Genomic DNA, 18,552 nt, shown 5'->3' with positions numbered 1-18,552 from the left:
CTTTTATGAGAGAGCACTATTAATTCTGGTAAGTTTAAAGTATTTGGCATTTTTCTCCAATAAGAAAAAGTGAATTGGGAACTTGTGCTGTGTAGTTTTCTGTGTCCCTAGCTTCTCCAGCCACAGTTCTCACCTTCTGCTTGCTTTTATATCCGAGAAAGAAAGCTTTAGTCCCTGTCTTTGTGGGCAGAAATGTCCCTTGTTCAGATTCTAGTGTCGGACAGGTAGGAAGTGGGAGGTGGAGGGTCCCAGGTACCTGTCTGTCCTGGAGACGATATGCCAGAGAGCATGCTCCTTCTGTTGGATGGAAGTCAGTGGTACTCAGAAGAGAAGACAGGAAATGATTTCTGTCATGGTGGAGTTCCATCTAAGTCTTCACATATCTTAACACATTCTTTCAGGTTAGTTTTGAAAAGATTGATCAGAACTTCAAATGTATGCTAAAATTTTATATGCTAAGTTTATTTTGTATCTCTACAGGTCCTGCTCAGTCTGGAATTTTGTCAGACCGTGAAGTGGTAAACCTCTTTCTTCATTTTACCGTCAACCCTAAACCCCGAGTAGAGTACATTGATCGACCACGCTGCAGCCTCCGGGGAAAGGAGTGCTGCATCACTAGATTCCAGCAAGTCGAGAGCCGCTGGGGCTACAGCGGGACAAGCGACAGAATCAGGTGTCTGCCGGAGTGTGGGCTGGGCACGTGGGGAGGGCGGCAGTTAGTGCTTAGCCTTTCTTTAGCCTCCTCATCATGTGAGAGGCAGTTAGCCAATATTTCATTCTATAGTTTGCTTAATACAGGATGAGGCCAAAGCTACACACAAAGAAAAAAATAACTGCTTTTAGCAAATAAGAGTAGGAACAAGTGATTTAAGTGTTTAATCAAAGTAAATAGAAAATGATATAGAAAGAGCACTAGAGAAATTAAATAGGCAAATAAAGAATGGAGTGAGTTAAAACTGATGAATTCATAATCTGTTTCCCTTAAAAGATCAATAGGACAAACCATCCTAGAAGAAGCAATTCTTCAGATTCCTATTTAGAAATCAGAATGTGACTATCATATGCTAAAATTTTTACTTTAATTCTGGATTTACTCTGTGCTGATAAATTGAACATCTTGATGGAATGGATCATTTTATAGGCAAATATAAATTATCAGAATTGACCGGAGAAGAAAGCCTGAGTAGACCAATTACCTGGGAGGAGTTAAGTTGTCAGAGAACTGTCCATTCACAGAGTCCACAGGTGAGTTTGTATCAGACCTCCAAGGAACAAAGGTTCCAGGAGCACTGAGAGAAGGAAATACCATGTGATTAGTTCCTAAAGGAAGCAACGTTCAGATAAGAGTTGAATGAGACACATAGTCTGGACCGCCTCACCATAGGGTGTAGAGGAATTCTACAGCCGGCTCTGCCCTAACAGAGCGGTGCTATGAGAACAGATGGAGTATATTTGGAGAGTGAAGAAGTAGCTCAGTGATCTGTTAATATAGCTCAGCACTGTGGGAGACTAAAGAAAACAGTGGTTCCTATAGATAGCCAGACTCCGGAGGTGGTAGGGGTGCCATTGATAAAATTTTACCTTTGTACATGGTGATAACTATTAATAGATTAAGTCTAGAAAACATTTCACTAACAAGATTGATCACTGAAGAGAAATTAAGAATTGAAGCTCTAGCTAGAGATGCCCACCTTTGCTAGGTTTCAGCAGTCGTTGATGCAGCCATAAACTAGAGCCCTGTATAATCAGAAAGGGAGAGGCCTTGCCATTAATTCTGGATGTACCTTAGTACATAGCTCTAGGAAACTCAGTTTCTCTATAATATATAAATATATACTATAAAATATCTATTTTACACACACACTACATACACATGTGTGTGTGTGTGTGTGTGTGTGTGTGTGTGTGTGTGTGTGTGTGTGTGTGTGTATATACATTTTTTATTTTTTTCCCTAAGACAGGCATCTCTGTGTAACAGGTCTTTGCTGTCCTGGAACTTACTTTGTGGGCCAGGCTAGCCCTAAACTCACATCTTTCTCTGCCTCCTGAGTGCTGGGATAAAGGCATGCGCCACCACTGCCAGGCAAATATTTTGTTCTTCTTCCTTTACTGACTTGAAATAAAATTCATATTGTCATGTTTAGGGGATAAATGGTCTATCTGTAATACAAAGGAGAAATAAATACAGCTAATAATAAAAGTGTAAGGTAAAATAATGAAGCTGACAGGAAGATTCATACTTTAGTACACAGACTTTTGGGAACACTAGCAGGCAAACCAAAGTGTACAGCTCATGTACACTTTGTGTGTATGTGCTCATGTGTGTCAGCTACAAAGCATGCACTTGTTAATGCCTTACATTCCAGTAGTTGACAAAAGTTGAGTCACTTCTCTGTATTCATATTTCCATATCTGAACTTATCTACTGGCTGAAAGCTGTTTCAGATTCTAAAATCTTTGCTTAGATTTTAGCCCTTTTCTGCCAGAGACTTTATTTGCATGTTCCCAAGCAAGCTGAAGCTCAGCTTTCCTAAGGAGCTGGACTGGGAAAGGACAGCGAGTGCAGCGCGGAGGCTGCTCTGGGCTGCAGCAGCTCTTAGTAGGGCCGCCTTGGCCAAGTCACCGGATGCCTGAACTCCAATTGCTCTTTTGTAAAATGAAGATAAGAGTGTAGGACGAGTCGTTCATGGGATTTAAGTGGGAGGTAGATAGGAGTGTCTGTGTGTGTCTTCACATATGACGTATGCATGTTTGGGCATAAATGTGTGTGTGTGTGTGTGTGTGTGAATATATGTATAATTACCAATGGCAACAATAAATGCATAAGTTTTATTTACTTTTATGGTACTTGCCATTTATGGAAATCACTAAAATATCTTTGGCTTGTAAATAAAATATGATTACAGTCACAACAAAAAGTTTTGTTTCATGAATTCTGGGAGTCTTGGTTCTGTTCTGTATATCACAGGGATTTTAGTATCACTGGCTCCTCTTACCTGACCCTTAGAGTGAAGAGAACCTAACAGAAAGCTATATTGGAACTAATAAGAGAATAATTGTGCTTTAAAATGTGATTTTGAGATTATTCTTACCATTATTATAAACCCTGTTAAAATAAAAGCCCTCAGTTACAGAAATAAACAGTGGTCACAGTGTTCAGTGACGTAAATATACTTAATGCCAATTACTGTACACTTAATGACCAATGTGGTATAGTTTATATGTGTATTACCACAATAAGAAACCCAAGACTTTAAATGTAAAACAATGCGATATATTGAGTAAATAACATTTTAAGTACATATTTTACTATATTGTAGTTATATATTTACTATATTGTAATATATATATTGTAGTTATATATTATGTTGAACATTACTATAATAGAGTAGGATTAAACTCCAAAATGGTCAGCAAATAATTCTTCTGTGGGATCTAGAGAACTTCGCCTGGAATCACACTTTACAAGGGTGAATTCACCTCTTAAATTGCGTATGTTAGAAAGTTCCTTTCAGAAGTCCCATGTTTTTGATAGAGGAGTGGCCTCACATAATAGAAAGTTAATCTGGAAGAATAAATTCTATTTTACCAAGGGGAGGAGCAGCTCAAATACGAAAAAGAACGCTGAGTCTATAAGGAGTGTTATGTGGATCATACTATAGAGGTCGGAGCCATGAGGCCAGGTGAGCATTGAGAACGGAATAAAAAAGGGAAGGATTGGCCCCTGGAGTTGGATCCTTACTGATCCCATGCAGTATTTATATAAATTAAAGTTTTAACATTAAACAAAAACAAAACTTTGAACATACAACAACAGATGAGGATGATGGGGCCTCTTAGCCTAGAATAGATCATTGTTTGGTAAAGAATTTTATGTCCCAAACCGTGAAGTTTAAAGATAAATGACAAATGTGGGCTCTTTGAAGCAGTTTGACAAATACAAAGCTTGAGAGTGTGCCTTTGATTTTCCTCAGCACTGCTCCTGGGAATTGAGTCTAAGGAAATGATGGAAGCTATGAAACAGTTTTTCTATGAATCATATATTATCATATAATGAAGAACTGCAAATAACCTAGATTATCCAAGTACATGTCACTTCTTCCAATGAAGATAGTTTGCTAGTTAGGCTACATGAGTTCTCTTAAGGGCCTATGGAGGAGGTGTGATCTAGGTCGTTAGATAGGGCAGAGGTCATCTGGGTTATTAGCCACCTCAGTCCTGGTTGTGGCAGCTTGGAGGAGCCCCTTCTCATAGTAATACAAAGGTCACCTAGAGTATTAAATGTCTCCAGTTCTGCTTGTGGGAGCTTGCTATATCCAGGTCCTGCAGATAGTGCCTGGATCACCTAGGCTAGTAGCCACCTCTAATCCCAGCCTTCTGGGCAGAAAACAGGTTATACATCTTTTCCTTGAAAAGACAACCCTGAATGAATATTCCCTAGTGCTCTGTGAGCACAACAGCCTATGTATGACCTTTGTGTTCCCAGCACCTTCTTTCTCTCACTGTGTTGTCTGGACGGTCTTGATCTTGCGAGCACAAGGTTTCCTCCTGCTTTGACTTCCTGGTAACCCCAGCGTGAAAGTTGTTGCAGCCATGCCTGGCTAAAGCTTGTTTCACTGACTACAGAAACTGGGGAGAATAAAAATAGATAGTTCACTAATGTGTAGGGCTGCTGTGCTATTTAAAGGAGGTGAGTTATAGTAAGCAGTGGAGCTGCGGGCTCAGTGCATGTGCAAGTACTCAGGAAACTGTTGTGGTGTGTCAGGAGTAGTAATAGTGATCGGAACTGCAAATGCTGAGATTACAGGTTACCTGTAATCATTGTGTGTAATACAGTCTTTTCAGTTGCTTTGTAGGTAATATCTTTTTTTACACATACAGTAAATGAAGTTAGATAGATCAGTATTTCTTGACTATTGTGACCAAACTAGACTTGCTAATTATTTTCTGGAGCCTTTATCCAAATCCACCAATGTGAGTTGGTGCCTGTCTCCACCCTTCTACCACCAGCAGTTAGCTTAGTGCATTTACAGCTCTTTCCACAATATAGAGTTAGTATTTGTCCCTCTCCTTGTTTATCACTGTCTCCCATATGGCAGAGACAGAAACTGTGCCTTGTCCACCATTGTTTCCTGACCAGCCAGCCACACAGACTGAATATGCTAGGCCCCTGGTTAAGTATTCACTGAGCTGACAGAATGTCCAAGTTTGGGACTTTGATCTTAATGACTAGAATGGTCATGAGGGATATTTGGATGCGTGCAGCACAGAGCCAGCCACTGTAATAAGAGCAGGTGTTCAGGTGACAATCCTCTTGAGGTCCTCTTCGGTTCACATTAGGATTTGTGGGTAGTGAAGATGACATTTTCAAAAGTGTCTTTTATGATGATTTCCTTTTTGTAACTAAAATCCAGGTACCACTTTTAAAAAGCTATAGTCTTGAAAATATGAACACTTAAGAGAATTTTTTATGTTATTTTGTAATGGGATCCTTTCTCGCAGGTTCACAGTAAACAGAAGAATCTCTGTAGTTGGATTTGGTTTGTATGGATCTATTCATGGGCCCACGGATTATCAAGTGAACATACAGGTACTCCCCATCCCTGTTATAAAGATTTCAGTTATGCTCCTTACTGTCCAGCTTTTTTATTTGTTTTAAAAGGCAGCCACTACTTAGCTCCTGCCATTAAATAGTTCCCGTCTGGATACAAGGGTCTAAAAATAAGGAGACAGAATTGATGGATTTTCGTGTGAAATTTCTTGATGTTTCATCTGAGTGTTGACCATATTTAAAAATGTTTAGATACCCTCCATGAAGTCCACCTAACCAGTTCTGTTACCTAGTGACAAGAGCCACTTTAACCGTTGTAGTAGAGCCCCGTTTTCTGGGCAGCTTCTCTTAGTACCATGTGTCTACCAGCTGAGATATGGTTCCTAACATACCATAATGCCAAATCCTCTAAGTGAATGTTTCCTTGAAGTTAGTGTGTGCGGGGGGGGGGGGGGGGGGGAGGATTTCTTCTTGCTTGTTTTGTTTCGTTTCCAGACAGGGTTTCTCTGTGTACTCCTGGCTACAGCTCTGTAGACCAGGCTGACCTTGAACTTAAAGAAATCCATGTGTTTATGCCTCCCGAATACTGGGATTAAAACATGCACCACCACCCCTAGCACTCTCTGTCCTCTTATCTGAGACAGTCTCTCACTTCACCTAGAGCTCACTAATTCAACTAGGCTGACTGTCTTGGGAGCTCCAGGGATCCTCTTGTTTCTGTCCCCACCTCTCCTCGCCATCTCTGGGTTACAGATGATGCTGTTGCACCCAGCCCTTGTGTAGCTGCTGGGGATCGTAACTCAGACCTTCGTGCTGTACAGCAGGTACTCTGCCCAGCACCAAAACCATTTTCCTAGTACTTTAAGTTTTATTAGAACCACCTAAAGGACTTTTTCTTTATTTAAATATTTATTTTATTTTGTGTGTATACACCTGAGGGTATGTATGTCCTGTATATGCAAGATCAGAGGAGGCATTGGCTCTCTTGGAAACCAGAATTAGACAGTTGTGAGCTGCCGTGTGGATGCTATAACCTGAACCTAGTCCTCTGCAGGGGCATCTTTCCAGTCGTGAGAGCTTTTCTTAGTGCCTGTTCGGGGTCATCATCCCAGAAACTTGTCACATAGAAAGGATAGTCTAGTGTAGCAGACAGAGGTGGCTTCTTTTTTAAAATGTGAAAGTTCATCTTTATTTGCCTGGTTTTTTTTTTTTGTTTGTTTTGATTTATTTTTGAGATCCACTTTACCTTTCACCCTAAATAAGAGCCTTGCATGTCTCAAGACAGTACTTTGGCTCGGATGAAAATACTAGAGACTTGTGTGGTAGAAGAAGGATTTGATAACTTGCAACATTTTTGAAAGTTGATCCATGTCTCCACTGCCACTAGCTACATGGACCACCGTTAAGGAAAGAGAGATCCTTGGGCCTATAACAGTTATATCACTCAAAGACCCACCCCCACCCCCTTCAATCTCAGCTCTCCAAATCCCATGGGACAGCAGTATTAAAGCAACAAGTATGTGGAGCACAAATAATAAAAACCCAGAGACAGATATTGGGGTTCAAGCTGAAAATCTGAAAAGCAAAGCAGCCAAGCCACTAGAGAGTTTTTACCTCTTATCGAGGCTCAAAGGGGCAGTCCTATCCTTGGTGTGACTGCAGACTGCAGTGCTCTCTACCAAACCTCTCTCTGCCTAGCCAAGTCGCTCCTGTCTCCACCTCCCTAATGCTGAGATTAAAGGCGTGTGACTCCTGAGTGCCCGGAACACTTTTGTGTGAGCTCTGTTTCTCCTTTTAGACGACTCAATCTTGTGTAGCCCAGAGTGGCCTTGAGTCCTGGGAATAAAGGTGTGTGCCACCACCCCCTGCCCTCTAGAAGTTTAGCACTCTGATCTTCAGGCAAGCTTTATTTATTAAAACAAATAAAATAAGTATATAAATTGATGGTAATTGATACAAGGTGTTGAAAATACATCCATATGCTAATAATAGCGCCTTGTTGTAGTGTAATGGTATTTTCTAGAGATTTTAATTTTATAGTTCCAACCTTTTATTGAGCTAATAGTAGATACTTGAAAGGTATATTCACTGAGCATGGGGCACACACCTTTAATTCCAGTCTTGGAGTGTTCCAGGCCAGCCAGGGCTACACAGTGAGACCTGTGTTTAAAAGAGGCAGGGTGAGTTATATTAAAGTAAATCACACATACGGCTTAGTTGTCACAGACTGTACACATCTGTGTAGCCGTTGCCTAGCTATACCTGGTACTCTTCCTACCCCTCTCCTGCAGAGGACCTTAGCTTTAGGTGGCTTTTGCCCACTTTAGTACTGTTTCCTAGACTGTTGGCAGGAAGGCAGGCTTGTGAGGGCACTGTCCCATGTGTGGGAGCCCTCCTAGTAATTGGTAGGCTCTGCCTTGAGCTTTTCAAGCCGTCCTCCATGAAGCTTCACCCTCTTTAACAGAAGCGGTTTCCTCTCTGTCGAGCTTCTTTATCATCTGAACTGGCACTGCCTGCGTATTTCATATCCTCTATTGGCTGACTCTCCTGGAGGGTGTCCCATGGTGTCTTGTATATCGCTTAAAACTAATAATATAGAGCTAATTTAAATTATTCACAGACATGGCAGTGCATTTAGGGGCATTTTAATTTCAGTAAATTCTGAGACTGAAAATGTTGAGAGATTATCCTATGAATAAGACAGGGGCTAAACAAGGAGAAAGATTTTTTTTTCCCTCCAATATCTCAAGTTCACATCTCCACTCCTCTGCAGATAGGGTTTCTCTGTACAGTCCTGGCTGCCATGGAACTCACTTTGTAGACCAGGCTGGCCTCAAACACAGAGAGGCCAAGTGCTCTCCCAAGTGCTGAGATTAAAGGCGTGCACTGCCATGCCCGGCTCAAGTCCACATTCTAAAGTTCACACACCAAACTGTGTTTTATATGGAGCCTCTCTTCTGCAGCCAAGCCTTCCCCACGCTTCCTGTGATACGTGAGTTAAAGAGCTATTTTCTGACCATCGAATACTTTAAAAAGGCATCTTTGATAATTAGAGATAAGTGGAGAAAAATTAGAACATGGAAAGTTTACAGTCTGGGTCGCAGCTTCTAAAGCTTCCCATCCTTTCTCTAAGACTGTTATAGTTTAACTTAGATGTCACTTCTCTTTTAAACCACAGATCATTGAATATGAGAAAAAACAAACCCTGGGACAGAATGATACTGGATTCAGTTGTGACGGCACCGCTAACACATTCAGGGTCATGTTCAAAGAACCTATAGAGATCCTGCCCAACGTGTGCTACACGGCATGCGCAACCCTCAAGGTAAGAGCCACCCGGACTCAGGTGTGGCTCCTGACTTCCATGCTCTACAGAGCCCCTGGTAGGAGAGCCTCTTAGAAACGGGAGGGGAAAGTGGAGCGAAGACACTCCGTGGCTGTAAGTGCTGTCCAGCACTACGCTATTCCGGGAGAAGAGTTCTTCCTAAGGACTGCCCCTTTGTTTAAAGAAATTGAACTTTCCACACAAGAGAAAGTACTGTTCCCTTAAGACTAAGAACTTTCCACAGTTGTTAATGGCCTAACTCTTTATTGGTGTTTTTAAATTGTTTTTAAGCAAAAACTCCATATTTCATTGAATGACTGAATGAAATTTTATACGGAATCTGTAATGACTAGGGCAGAACACAGTGAGCACTTCCTAGATGATAGTCACTAAACCACCGCTTCTCATTTAGGGTCCAGATTCTCACTATGGCACAAAAGGACTGAAGAAAGTGGTACATGAGACCCCTGCTGCAAGCAAGACTGTTTTTTTATTTTTCAGCTCCCCTGGCAATAATAATGGCACTTCAATAGAAGATGGACAAATACCGGAAATAATATTTTATACATAATCTAGTGTTAATGACCATTCAGTTTAATCACAAAGCATAAACAACTGGCCACAAATAGTTGAGTGTCATGAGTATTTATAATTACAGAATAAGAAACATTTTAGTTTCTTAGAAGAAGTAAAAAAGTTTATTTAAATCTCTGCATGATTCAAAGACAGATTTTCCATTTTCTTCTAACCCTCGGGGCAAAGAGAACCAGGTTTGTGTGAAAAGCGCAGTCTTTCCGCTTCGTCTTACATGATTCATAGATCCACTGACTTGTGATCTTTCAGTAGTTTGGGAACTGAAAGATTTTTGTCTTATGTAGCAGATGTGGGTGTTTTCGCTTTTTTAAAAGCTTTTGTTTTTACAATTTTGAAAGTTAGGTGAAATGGGTCAGTATTCCTACAGAACTCTTTATAACTCAAAACTAATTTTAGAAAATTAAGAAAGCTGACTTTATATTTGGGGTTTTGAAATATCTGGTTGTTAGCATTTGAAATAATGCTAAAAGTAAGACTAAAAAACACCCAAGAAAACTTTCAGTGTATTTATAGAAAGGTGTTTTGTAATAGTATAGTAGTGTATTGCATAGTACTGCTTAAAACTAAGTGGAGCTTGTGTGCAGTGACAGACAGATCGCAGGGATGATCTCCGTGGATTCTTTGTCACTTCCATCCTGCTCTGCCTGTCACGGGGCTGCTTGGGAGTCCTAGATGACAGAGAGAAGATGGAGGTGCACACGGCAAGAACAGGATAGAGCGTTAAGCCCTCACAGCTGCTTTGACACCATGAAGCTGTCCAGCCAGTCACTCCTGCTGAAAAGGAAGGAGGCTTTTTGTCAGCTACATAGTTCTAGCCAAGAAGCAACGTGCTTGATAATTGTGACCTCTTAATGTGGCTGGCGCATCTATAACAAGAGTGGGTCAGAAGGATATCTGGCAGAGTGGCATTTCTACATTTTTATAAAGCAGATTTTTAAAATACAAGTGAGATAACATTTTCCCCTTGAAAAATGATTATCTTACAAAAAATTAACCTTGTGTAAATTAAGCTTAAGGTGTATCCGTCTATCAGTAGTTGTGGAAAATTGTTAAAAATAAAAATTCTTCTAAGTATCAACTTAAGAATTTTTTCTAAGCAGGATATAAAAGATCTCATCAAAAGTAATATTTTGTATTTTCAAGAGGGCAAGGAGGTAATATGTTGGTGGCCAGGGCCTCTTAGAGTTGCTGAAGAAAGGGCACTGTTTTCTGTTTGCCCTGGTACCGTGATCTCATGTTGCCAGCCTCAGTTAGCTGGAATACCCATGGAATGTGTGCTTCTGCTTAACTGAAGTTTAGCAAAGAGTGGTAGCCGTGGGGAGTACTTCTTCCTTACCAAGTGCTGCATGCAGAGGTAGCTAGTGCTTCTGACTCGGGGGCACTCGTGTGTCTTGCTTCTTATGAACAACTGTAAAGGGATGTGGCTGATGGAGGCTACAAGAACAGAACCACTCATTGGCATTGGGACATCACCTGGAATCTTTAAAATAAATTTATCCTTTTTGTTTACCTATCTTTTGTCATGCGTCTTTCTCTACAAGCTGAATGTGAGACACTTTGGAACAAAGGTTCTAGTTAATTAAAGTTTAGCTCTTAAGCACTTCTAATTTTAACCAGTACTTACAGAATGGGGCGGGGACAGTTCAGAGGGACAGCAGGTGCCTAATGTGGTTTGAGTGAAAAGGACCCCATCGGCTCATGGAGAGTGGCCCTAGGAGAGTGTGTGCTGATATTTTTCTGTCAGCTTAGCAGCTGCAGAAGATTCTACTGATAGTTTAATTGTGCTCTGTGGCCCCACTGCCTTGCAGTCAGAGCCCTCTGGCCCCTGGCTGTGGCCTGTAGGGCCTTCCAATCCCGTGGCCCAGGCTCTGCCATGGCCACAGTATGTAGGTTTAAACTAAGTCTTTATCGTTCTAGTTACCAGCAATGACTTGGAAGTCAGATGTGGGGGGTGAAAACCTGCTAGATCGGAGAAGCTGGCTGTCAAGTGTCTAGGGAATTTCATGATTTCCTGAACTTTGGTTCCATTTTGTGCCTCTATTGTAATTTATTTAAAAAGAAATAGATGTGGTGTGGTTAAACTTAAACACATGGATCCCTGCCTGAGCCTTCAAGCTTGCTGTCCCTAGCCTTTCATGAGCGCTCCTCACGAGCTCATCACACACACCCTTGTCCTGTGGGGTTGCTGTGTCTGTGATGTGCACCGAGACGCCCCGTTCTGAGCACAGCCTGCAGTGACTGTTGTGGGGCTGCTGTGTCTGTGATGTGCACTGAGACGCCCCGTTCTGAGCACAGCCTGCAGTGACTGTTGTGGGGCTGCTGTGTCTGTGATGTGCACCGAGACGCCCCGTTCTGAGCACAGCCTGCAGTGACTGTTCAGCACTCACGCTCCATCCCGCCTGTTACTGCGTCTGAGCGCTGCAGCCCTTTGGCCCTCGACTTCCACACAGTCAGACACTTGGTGTTTAACCACTTCAGTGACCCATCAATATATACCCAGATCAATGTGACTGCCTGAATTAAAGGTTGGCGTCATAGCTGCTGAGGTCAGGCCTTCAAAGTCCTGTCATTTGGGGTGTAGCTCAGTGGCAGAACATGCATCCAACATCAGAAATAAATTATGTAAGTGGACATTGGGATTTTGATTTCCTCTGGCTCCAGCCGGAATCAGATTGCCAGTGCCACTGGGTGAGTTTCCATAGACAGCCTGCCGTTTTCCAGAGTGTTACAGCTGTTCCTCACTGCTTACCTGCACCTCCCCACCCCTGGCTGGCGGAACTCCAGGTCCTGTGTCTGGACCCTCCCTCTTCTAGCTCATTCCTGTGCTTTCAAATGCAGTTACCTGGTTCAAAGAAATAAAGATCCCCCCCCCCCCAACCCTCCAGATTCCTATTACTTTTCAGCAAAGGTTTATCCGCATAAAACTGCCCCACCTGGGTCACCAATACCACTAACTTTTTAAACTCTCAACACCAGGTCATTTCAGTTTTTGTGACAATTGTCAGTTGGCCACTCCCCTTTGCTGCCGTACTACTTCTGGCTCGGGTTTAGCTTTGGCTTTTCTCCCTGACCCTTTTGCTCTGTTGGACCTGCGTGGCAGCTCTGCACTTTGGGAATGTGATGATGATCCATTTCCTTCTGACCATCCGTTCTCTTAACACGCGCACAGGGCTCTGAAGCTTCAGTTAGGCACAGGTCGCTCCTTCACTATTTCACTTGGATATCCCCAATGGTTTCAAACTCATTGTACCCTAAAACCTCATCTCAAAATGTCAACTCTGTTCACTAGCCCCAGACTTGGACATCTTCAGTCTTAGTTGCTACATGTGACCTTTCTAACATCTCTGACTATTTAGGACCCAAAGACCCTCAAATGGTTATACACTATCTCCCATTTATGTGGCAGATATCTTCCTACCTCTGGGCATATCTTGTCCACACATTCTACCCTAACTAAGCAAGGCCAGTCCCTGACCAGCAGTCGTCTTGACTAGCCTCTGCTCCACTCTCGCGAGCCGTCCTATTCCATTTCCCATTGTAAATCCCCTCCTTTCTCACAGCGCTGTGCGAATGGCCATGAAGCCGCGTGGGGAAGACTAGCGCTGAGGCTGGCTGCTCTGGTCACCAACTCCTAAGGGCGAAGATGGCTCCCCACGTAATCACACCCCTGCCCTGGCAGGCAGGTTCCAAAAGAACGAAACCCGGGCGCAAGGTGTCGCTCTCAGATGAGGCACCCTGCTTCCGCCCGCTACGTGCGCAGGCGCAGAGGACTCTTCCGCCGCTCTGCTCGGTGGCTCTTCGCGGCGCCGGCGGGCTTGGGATGCTGCAGCTGGCGGTGGGTCGCGGCGCTTCGGCTCCCGCTAGACTCCTATCTGGTTCCACGATGCCTAAGAAAGCCGGCGCGACGAGCAAGGCCAGTGGCAAGTCCCGTGGTGTGGAGAGGGTGGGCCACGGGGCTACACCGGCAGGGACTAGAAGCAGCGTCTGGCGGGTGGGAGACCTCCCTGACACATTGTCACTCCGGTCCAGGTCCGAGCCTTCTGGACCGCACATTAGCCCGCCTGAGGACCCCTGGCCACGCTCCCGCACTTCGAGGGTTGCACTTCCCGGCAGACTGCGTTCTGCCTCCCTATGGCCAAGGAGGCGGCATCCTCTCCCCTGACATCTTCCTTCCTCAACTCCAACTCATTTCTGTGACCCAGCTCAGACACTGCCACCTGCTGACACCTTTCCCCAGTTCTCCAGCCCTGGGTGCCTTTCTCCATGCAGAAATGCACTGTGGATGTGTACTTCATTGGTGCAGTTAGCACAATAATGTGCTTTATTATGGTTCTCTCGCGCTGTGGTCCCAGCTCCTCGAGGACAGGGAGTATCTCTTCATACCCACTGTCTGCATACTGCCATGGAATTTATGAATAAAATGTTCTTACCATGGTGTTTAAGTTCCCATCATTATTATGCAACCCACCCATCACCCTCTCACCCACTGCGAGCTTTAGGGTGCATTGGATATAAATATGACTAATACATGGCTCTACTTGCGAGGAATAGGAACTATACGGCAGCCAAAGTAACAAGTTCTAAGGTAGCCAGAATGAGATCTGAATAGATCACACACACGCACACAGGCACACACTTCCAGCTTTAGGCTACACCAAGTAAATGGTAAGTAATAGGCTCTACTTGAGACTTGAGGAGAAAGTGAATTAGTTGAAACTAACAAGAGAAAGCAGCATAAAGGGGTGTAGGCCAGAGTCAGGCCTTCCCAGGCCATACAAACACTGTGGGCTGGTGGGAGGCTGACAGGGACCTTGAGGGACGTGGGAAAGCTCCCAGGTGGCCTGGATGGGAAGCCTGGTTTGGTGAAGGTGAGGGACAGCAATGGGTCAAGATAAAAGCGATGAAATGTCTTGTAACCTGTAAACTTGTGTGTGTCATTTCAGGGTAAAAACCAAACCAAGGAACCAGAGACGCCACTTCCTCCTGCAGGGCCTGTGACAACCGATCCTAAAGGCTGTGTCACCATCGCCATCCATGCCAAACCCGGCTCTAAACAAAATGCTGTGACAGGTACGTCTATCTGAGCACCGGTGGGATTCCTGTGTGGGCCAGGCTGTCACTTCACCTTCTCTCTGCCTCGCTGGCTGGTAGCCTAGCTGTGGCTATAAATGGTATTTTTAGATATGATTTAGAGCTTCCCTCTTTAAAACCCTGTATTCTCACGCAGAGGTATTTGAAACGGATGTGCAGTATTTAATACAAAGTTAAATGGAAACCATTGTATCTCTTCCTTGGCGATGGCCTGGTTACATGGTGTACCGGTAAAATCTCGGATATTTAGGAACTGAGGCGGGGGGATCTTGAGTTTGAGGTCCGTCAGTACAAACAAGACCCTGTCTCTAAACAGCAAAGCGTTTGGGAGGCACACATAAGCAGACAGATGTGTAGCCTAGACACTGACAGAGAGGAGTGATGCCTCGTTGTAGCGCTAATGATTATTAACCCGAAAAGTGGGAGACAGCCTGAGCTCCGAGACCCCTGACTGATTCCTATGCAAAGTTCAAGTTTGAACTGAATTATCTTGAAAAATCTTTATTTTCAAGATAAAGCTTTGTATACCAAATTATTTTTATATTTTGAAAATAGTACACCAAGGGGCTAAGGAGGTGGCTCAGAGGTTAAGAACACTGCCATTTCTTTCCAGATCTGACCACTGAGGCTGTTGGCGTGGCGATCGCAGCCCCTCCATCCGAGGGCGAAGCAAATGCGGAGCTCTGTCGGTATCTGTCCAAGGTCTTGGAGCTCAGGAAGAGTGATGTGGTTCTGGATAAGGTCGGGCTCTCCCTTCTAAACTATTACATACAGACCATAGTTCATGTGTCCTATAATTTTTGTAAAGCCAGTTTTTAAAATAGTTTTATATATATGGCTGCTTTGACTGCATGTATGCCTGTGTACCACATGCATCCCTGGTGCCCTCAGAGTCCAGAGGAGCATATCAGGTCCCCTAGGACTGGAGTTGCAGATGGCTGTGGGCCACCATATGGGTGTTGGGAATCAAACCTGGGTCCTCTGAAAGAGCAGCCTGTGTTCTTAGCCACTGAGCCATCTCTCCAGTCTTTTAAGGCCAGTTTTAAAAACTCATATTCTTTTAAATACAAAAATTCCATAGCTTCATAGTCTCTTTCAGCCACACTGCCTCTGTTTTATTGAGACTGGCCCTCTCTACTTATGGTCCTTCGTTTTGCTCATTTACAGCATTTTTCTCCTTTCTAAATTCATAACTTGGCCAGGCGGTGGTGGTGTACGCCTTTCATCCCAGCACTTGGGAGGCAGAGGCAGGCAGATCTCTGTGAGTTCGAGGCCAGCCTGGTATACAAGAGCTAGTTCCAGGACAGGCTCCAAAGCTACAGATAAACCCTGTCTCGGAAAAAAAAAAAAATCATAGCCTTACCTACTATCAGAATTATCTTGCTCACTTCCTTCAACACATCGCCATAAAGTTCACCAAGTAATTATGACCCCACGCTGGCTCTGCTCACTAGGGGATGCCTGTTGTGAAGATTAGTTTATATGACATTGATACCTTGGTTTTATTTCAGAATCATCAGAGAATGATTTTTAGGAGCAGGCCCCTGTTGTCTCTGTGGTCATGCTGAAACAGTCCATCTGCAAGAGAGCAGGCCAAGTTCATGTCTCAAAGTTCTGCATGTGGTCTCATGCTGTACGTCCCCTGCAGTTCATATCTGGGTGCCATTTAACGTCACTGATTAATAACCAGTGATGATTAATGATTGATTAATAATCTGTACTTAAAAATCCTCTTAACAGGCCACTTCCTTTACCTCCCCCAGCCTGTGGCAGATAATGTCTGACTTTGGCAGTGCTCCAGGTCTGACAGTAGCCTAAAGACACACGTCCACTCTGTGTGTGTACACACAGTCCATCGAGATGAACTCCTGCTCAAATTCTGTTTTATAAAAGGCATGTTTCAAGTAAATCTTTTTAAGAGTTGTTTTAGATGATTGTGAAATCATAGTGCTTAGATGTGTAGTTGCCTTTTGTTTGAAATTTTCAGAAATGTGTAACAATTTAGAACAGAGCAATTTGTTTAGACTTAGGTGTTGTAAAAAGTTTATACTAAATTGTCATACATAATATTTTTAAATTATTTTCCTCTGTAATTCAAATTACTTGAAACTAGAACACTGCCCAGGCATAGTGGGATGTCAGGGTCCTCCTTGGCTGTATATTGAGTTTGCACTAATCTGATAGTGATACCCTGTCTTTAATATTGTACACATTCATCTTGAAATTTTAATGCCAAACTTTTATTATAAAAATTGAAGTAGAAAGGCAAAAGCCCTGGAGAGGCATACAAATTTGTTTTAAGGTACAAGTGTTCGGGGGAGAGTATGCCCAGATGTCTTAGGGTCTCTATTGCTGTGAAGAGACGCCATGACCAGGGCAGCTCTTACAGAGGAGGAAATCATTTCATTGAGTTAGTAGCTTACAGTTTCAGAGGTTTTAGTCCATTATCATCATGATGATAATGAGGAGGGAGCATGGCAGCATTAAGGGAGACAGGATGCTGGCTACACCTTGATCAGAAGGTGACAGGAAGTGGACTGAGTGTCACACTGAGTGAAACTTGAGCAAAAGAAACCTCAAAACCCACCCCCACAGGGACACACTTCCTCCAACAAGGCCACACCTAATAGTGCCACTCCCTTTGGGGGCCATTTTCTTTTAAACCACCACACTAGGCTATTGGGATGGGCCATCCATGACACCCCATGAAGACATGCTGCAGGGGGACCGAGGTCTGTTGCTCCTGCCAGTATTAGGATGCTAAGTGTGTCTTTTCCCTTCTGGTTCAGGGTGGTAAATCTCGGGAAAAGGTGGTGAAGCTCTTGGCCTCTACGACTCCAGAAGAGGTCTTGGAGAAACTGAAAAAGAAAGCTGAAAAAAAATAAAGGCAAGAAATGATACGTACGTCCTTGAAGAGTTTCAATAACAACACAGAGGTGGCTAAATAAGAAAACACATATGTGTCCAAACATAGGGAGTGGAATACACACACACACACATACACACACACACACACACACAAATCAGATTAAAATAAAAGTAGAAAATTTAAGTCTCTACGTTAAATATAGGCTCTAAAATCCCTCACTGTGGGAGCTGAAGAGATGCCTCCGTAGTTACGAGCACTTGGTGCTCCTCCAGGAGTCCTGGGTTTGGCCCCCCACACCAACATCAGAGAACTTACCCTGAAACTCCAGTTCCAGGCTGTCCCGACATTCTTTTCTGACCTCCGAGGGCACCTGCAGGCATGTGGTTCCCGTGTGTATGTGGCAGGCACACACATACACATCAAACAGCCTGAAATATGTTACTCTATTACCATGGGACAGCTGGACAAGCCAATCAGGACGACCGACCTCACCCTCTGCTGTCCACGGTGGTGCCTCTGATCTGCAGACATCAGGAGACCAGTTGAAGATCACCACGTGCAAGACAACAGCAGGAACCTAGCTCCCTTGACTCCCAGCGGCACCTTGAGCCCCACATTACCACAGTGTTTGTGGATTCTGGGGGTTCCTAATTCTGTTTACAAGTGAAAACCCTTTCATGCTGCTTTATAGTCTACCTTCTATTTTAAGATGTTTACTTAAATGCCAAAATGTTTTTTATATCTTTTAAAAATTGTATGGAACATTTTGTGGTAAAGTAATCGTAGACCTGTAACGTAATATCAGTTAGTTTTGAAAACCTTGTAAATCTTCAAATCGAGTTCTTAGGAATCTCCAAAGATCTTAAAAGAGTAAAGAAGAAGCGGGGTGATGGCTCGTGGTTAAGAAGCTTGCTGCTCTTGGAGAGGACTTGAGTTCAGTCCCCAACAACCCAACGTGGGATGCCTCACAACTGCCGGTAACTCCAATTTCAAGGGATCCAGTGCCCCTGATCTGGGGGCACCCACACTCATATGTACACACACACAGAGAGAGACAGACAGATAGATACATACATACAGATTAAAAATTAAAAAAATACGTCTTTTAAAAAGGAAGAAGAG

At 43.5% G+C, this 18,552-nt stretch overlaps 2 protein-coding genes across 3 annotated transcripts in view; both read left to right on the top strand.

The window, feature by feature from the left end:
* Btbd1 (BTB domain containing 1) overlaps nt 1-10,983 on the top strand; it is a 34,185-nt gene extending 23,202 nt beyond the window's left edge. Inside the window, exons 5-8 of the mRNA XM_038313718.1 lie at nt 481-673; nt 5,503-5,590; nt 8,730-8,876; nt 9,289-10,983. Coding sequence (XP_038169646.1) covers nt 481-673; nt 5,503-5,590; nt 8,730-8,876; nt 9,289-9,447 — 587 coding nt within the window. The 3' untranslated portion in view covers nt 9,448-10,983. The remainder of the gene's footprint in view (nt 1-480; nt 674-5,502; nt 5,591-8,729; nt 8,877-9,288) is intronic.
* Nucleotides 10,984-13,243: 2,260 nt separating this feature from the next.
* Nucleotides 13,244-18,185, top strand: C12H15orf40 (chromosome 12 C15orf40 homolog). 2 transcript variants are annotated; one of them, XM_038314326.1, is made up of 5 exons: nt 13,244-13,383; nt 14,414-14,540; nt 15,175-15,302; nt 17,351-17,448; nt 17,891-18,185. In XM_038314326.1, exons 1-4 carry the CDS (start codon nt 13,291-13,293, stop codon nt 17,444-17,446), a joined length of 444 nt encoding a protein of 147 aa, XP_038170254.1. In that variant the 5' UTR covers nt 13,244-13,290; the 3' UTR covers nt 17,447-17,448; nt 17,891-18,185. The 2 variants fall into 2 exon arrangements, with proteins under 2 accessions (XP_038170254.1, XP_038170253.1); XM_038314325.1 differs by lacking the exon at nt 17,891-18,185 and having other exon boundaries at nt 17,351-17,465.
* The last annotated feature ends 367 nt before the right edge of the window (nt 18,186-18,552 follow it).

The sequence above is a fragment of the Arvicola amphibius genome, chromosome 12 (assembly GCF_903992535.2).
Source record: "Arvicola amphibius chromosome 12, mArvAmp1.2, whole genome shotgun sequence".
Taxonomy (NCBI): Eukaryota; Metazoa; Chordata; class Mammalia; order Rodentia; family Cricetidae; genus Arvicola; species Arvicola amphibius.
Note: the sequence above shows the minus strand (reverse complement) of the source record. Positions and strands in the feature narration are given on the sequence as shown.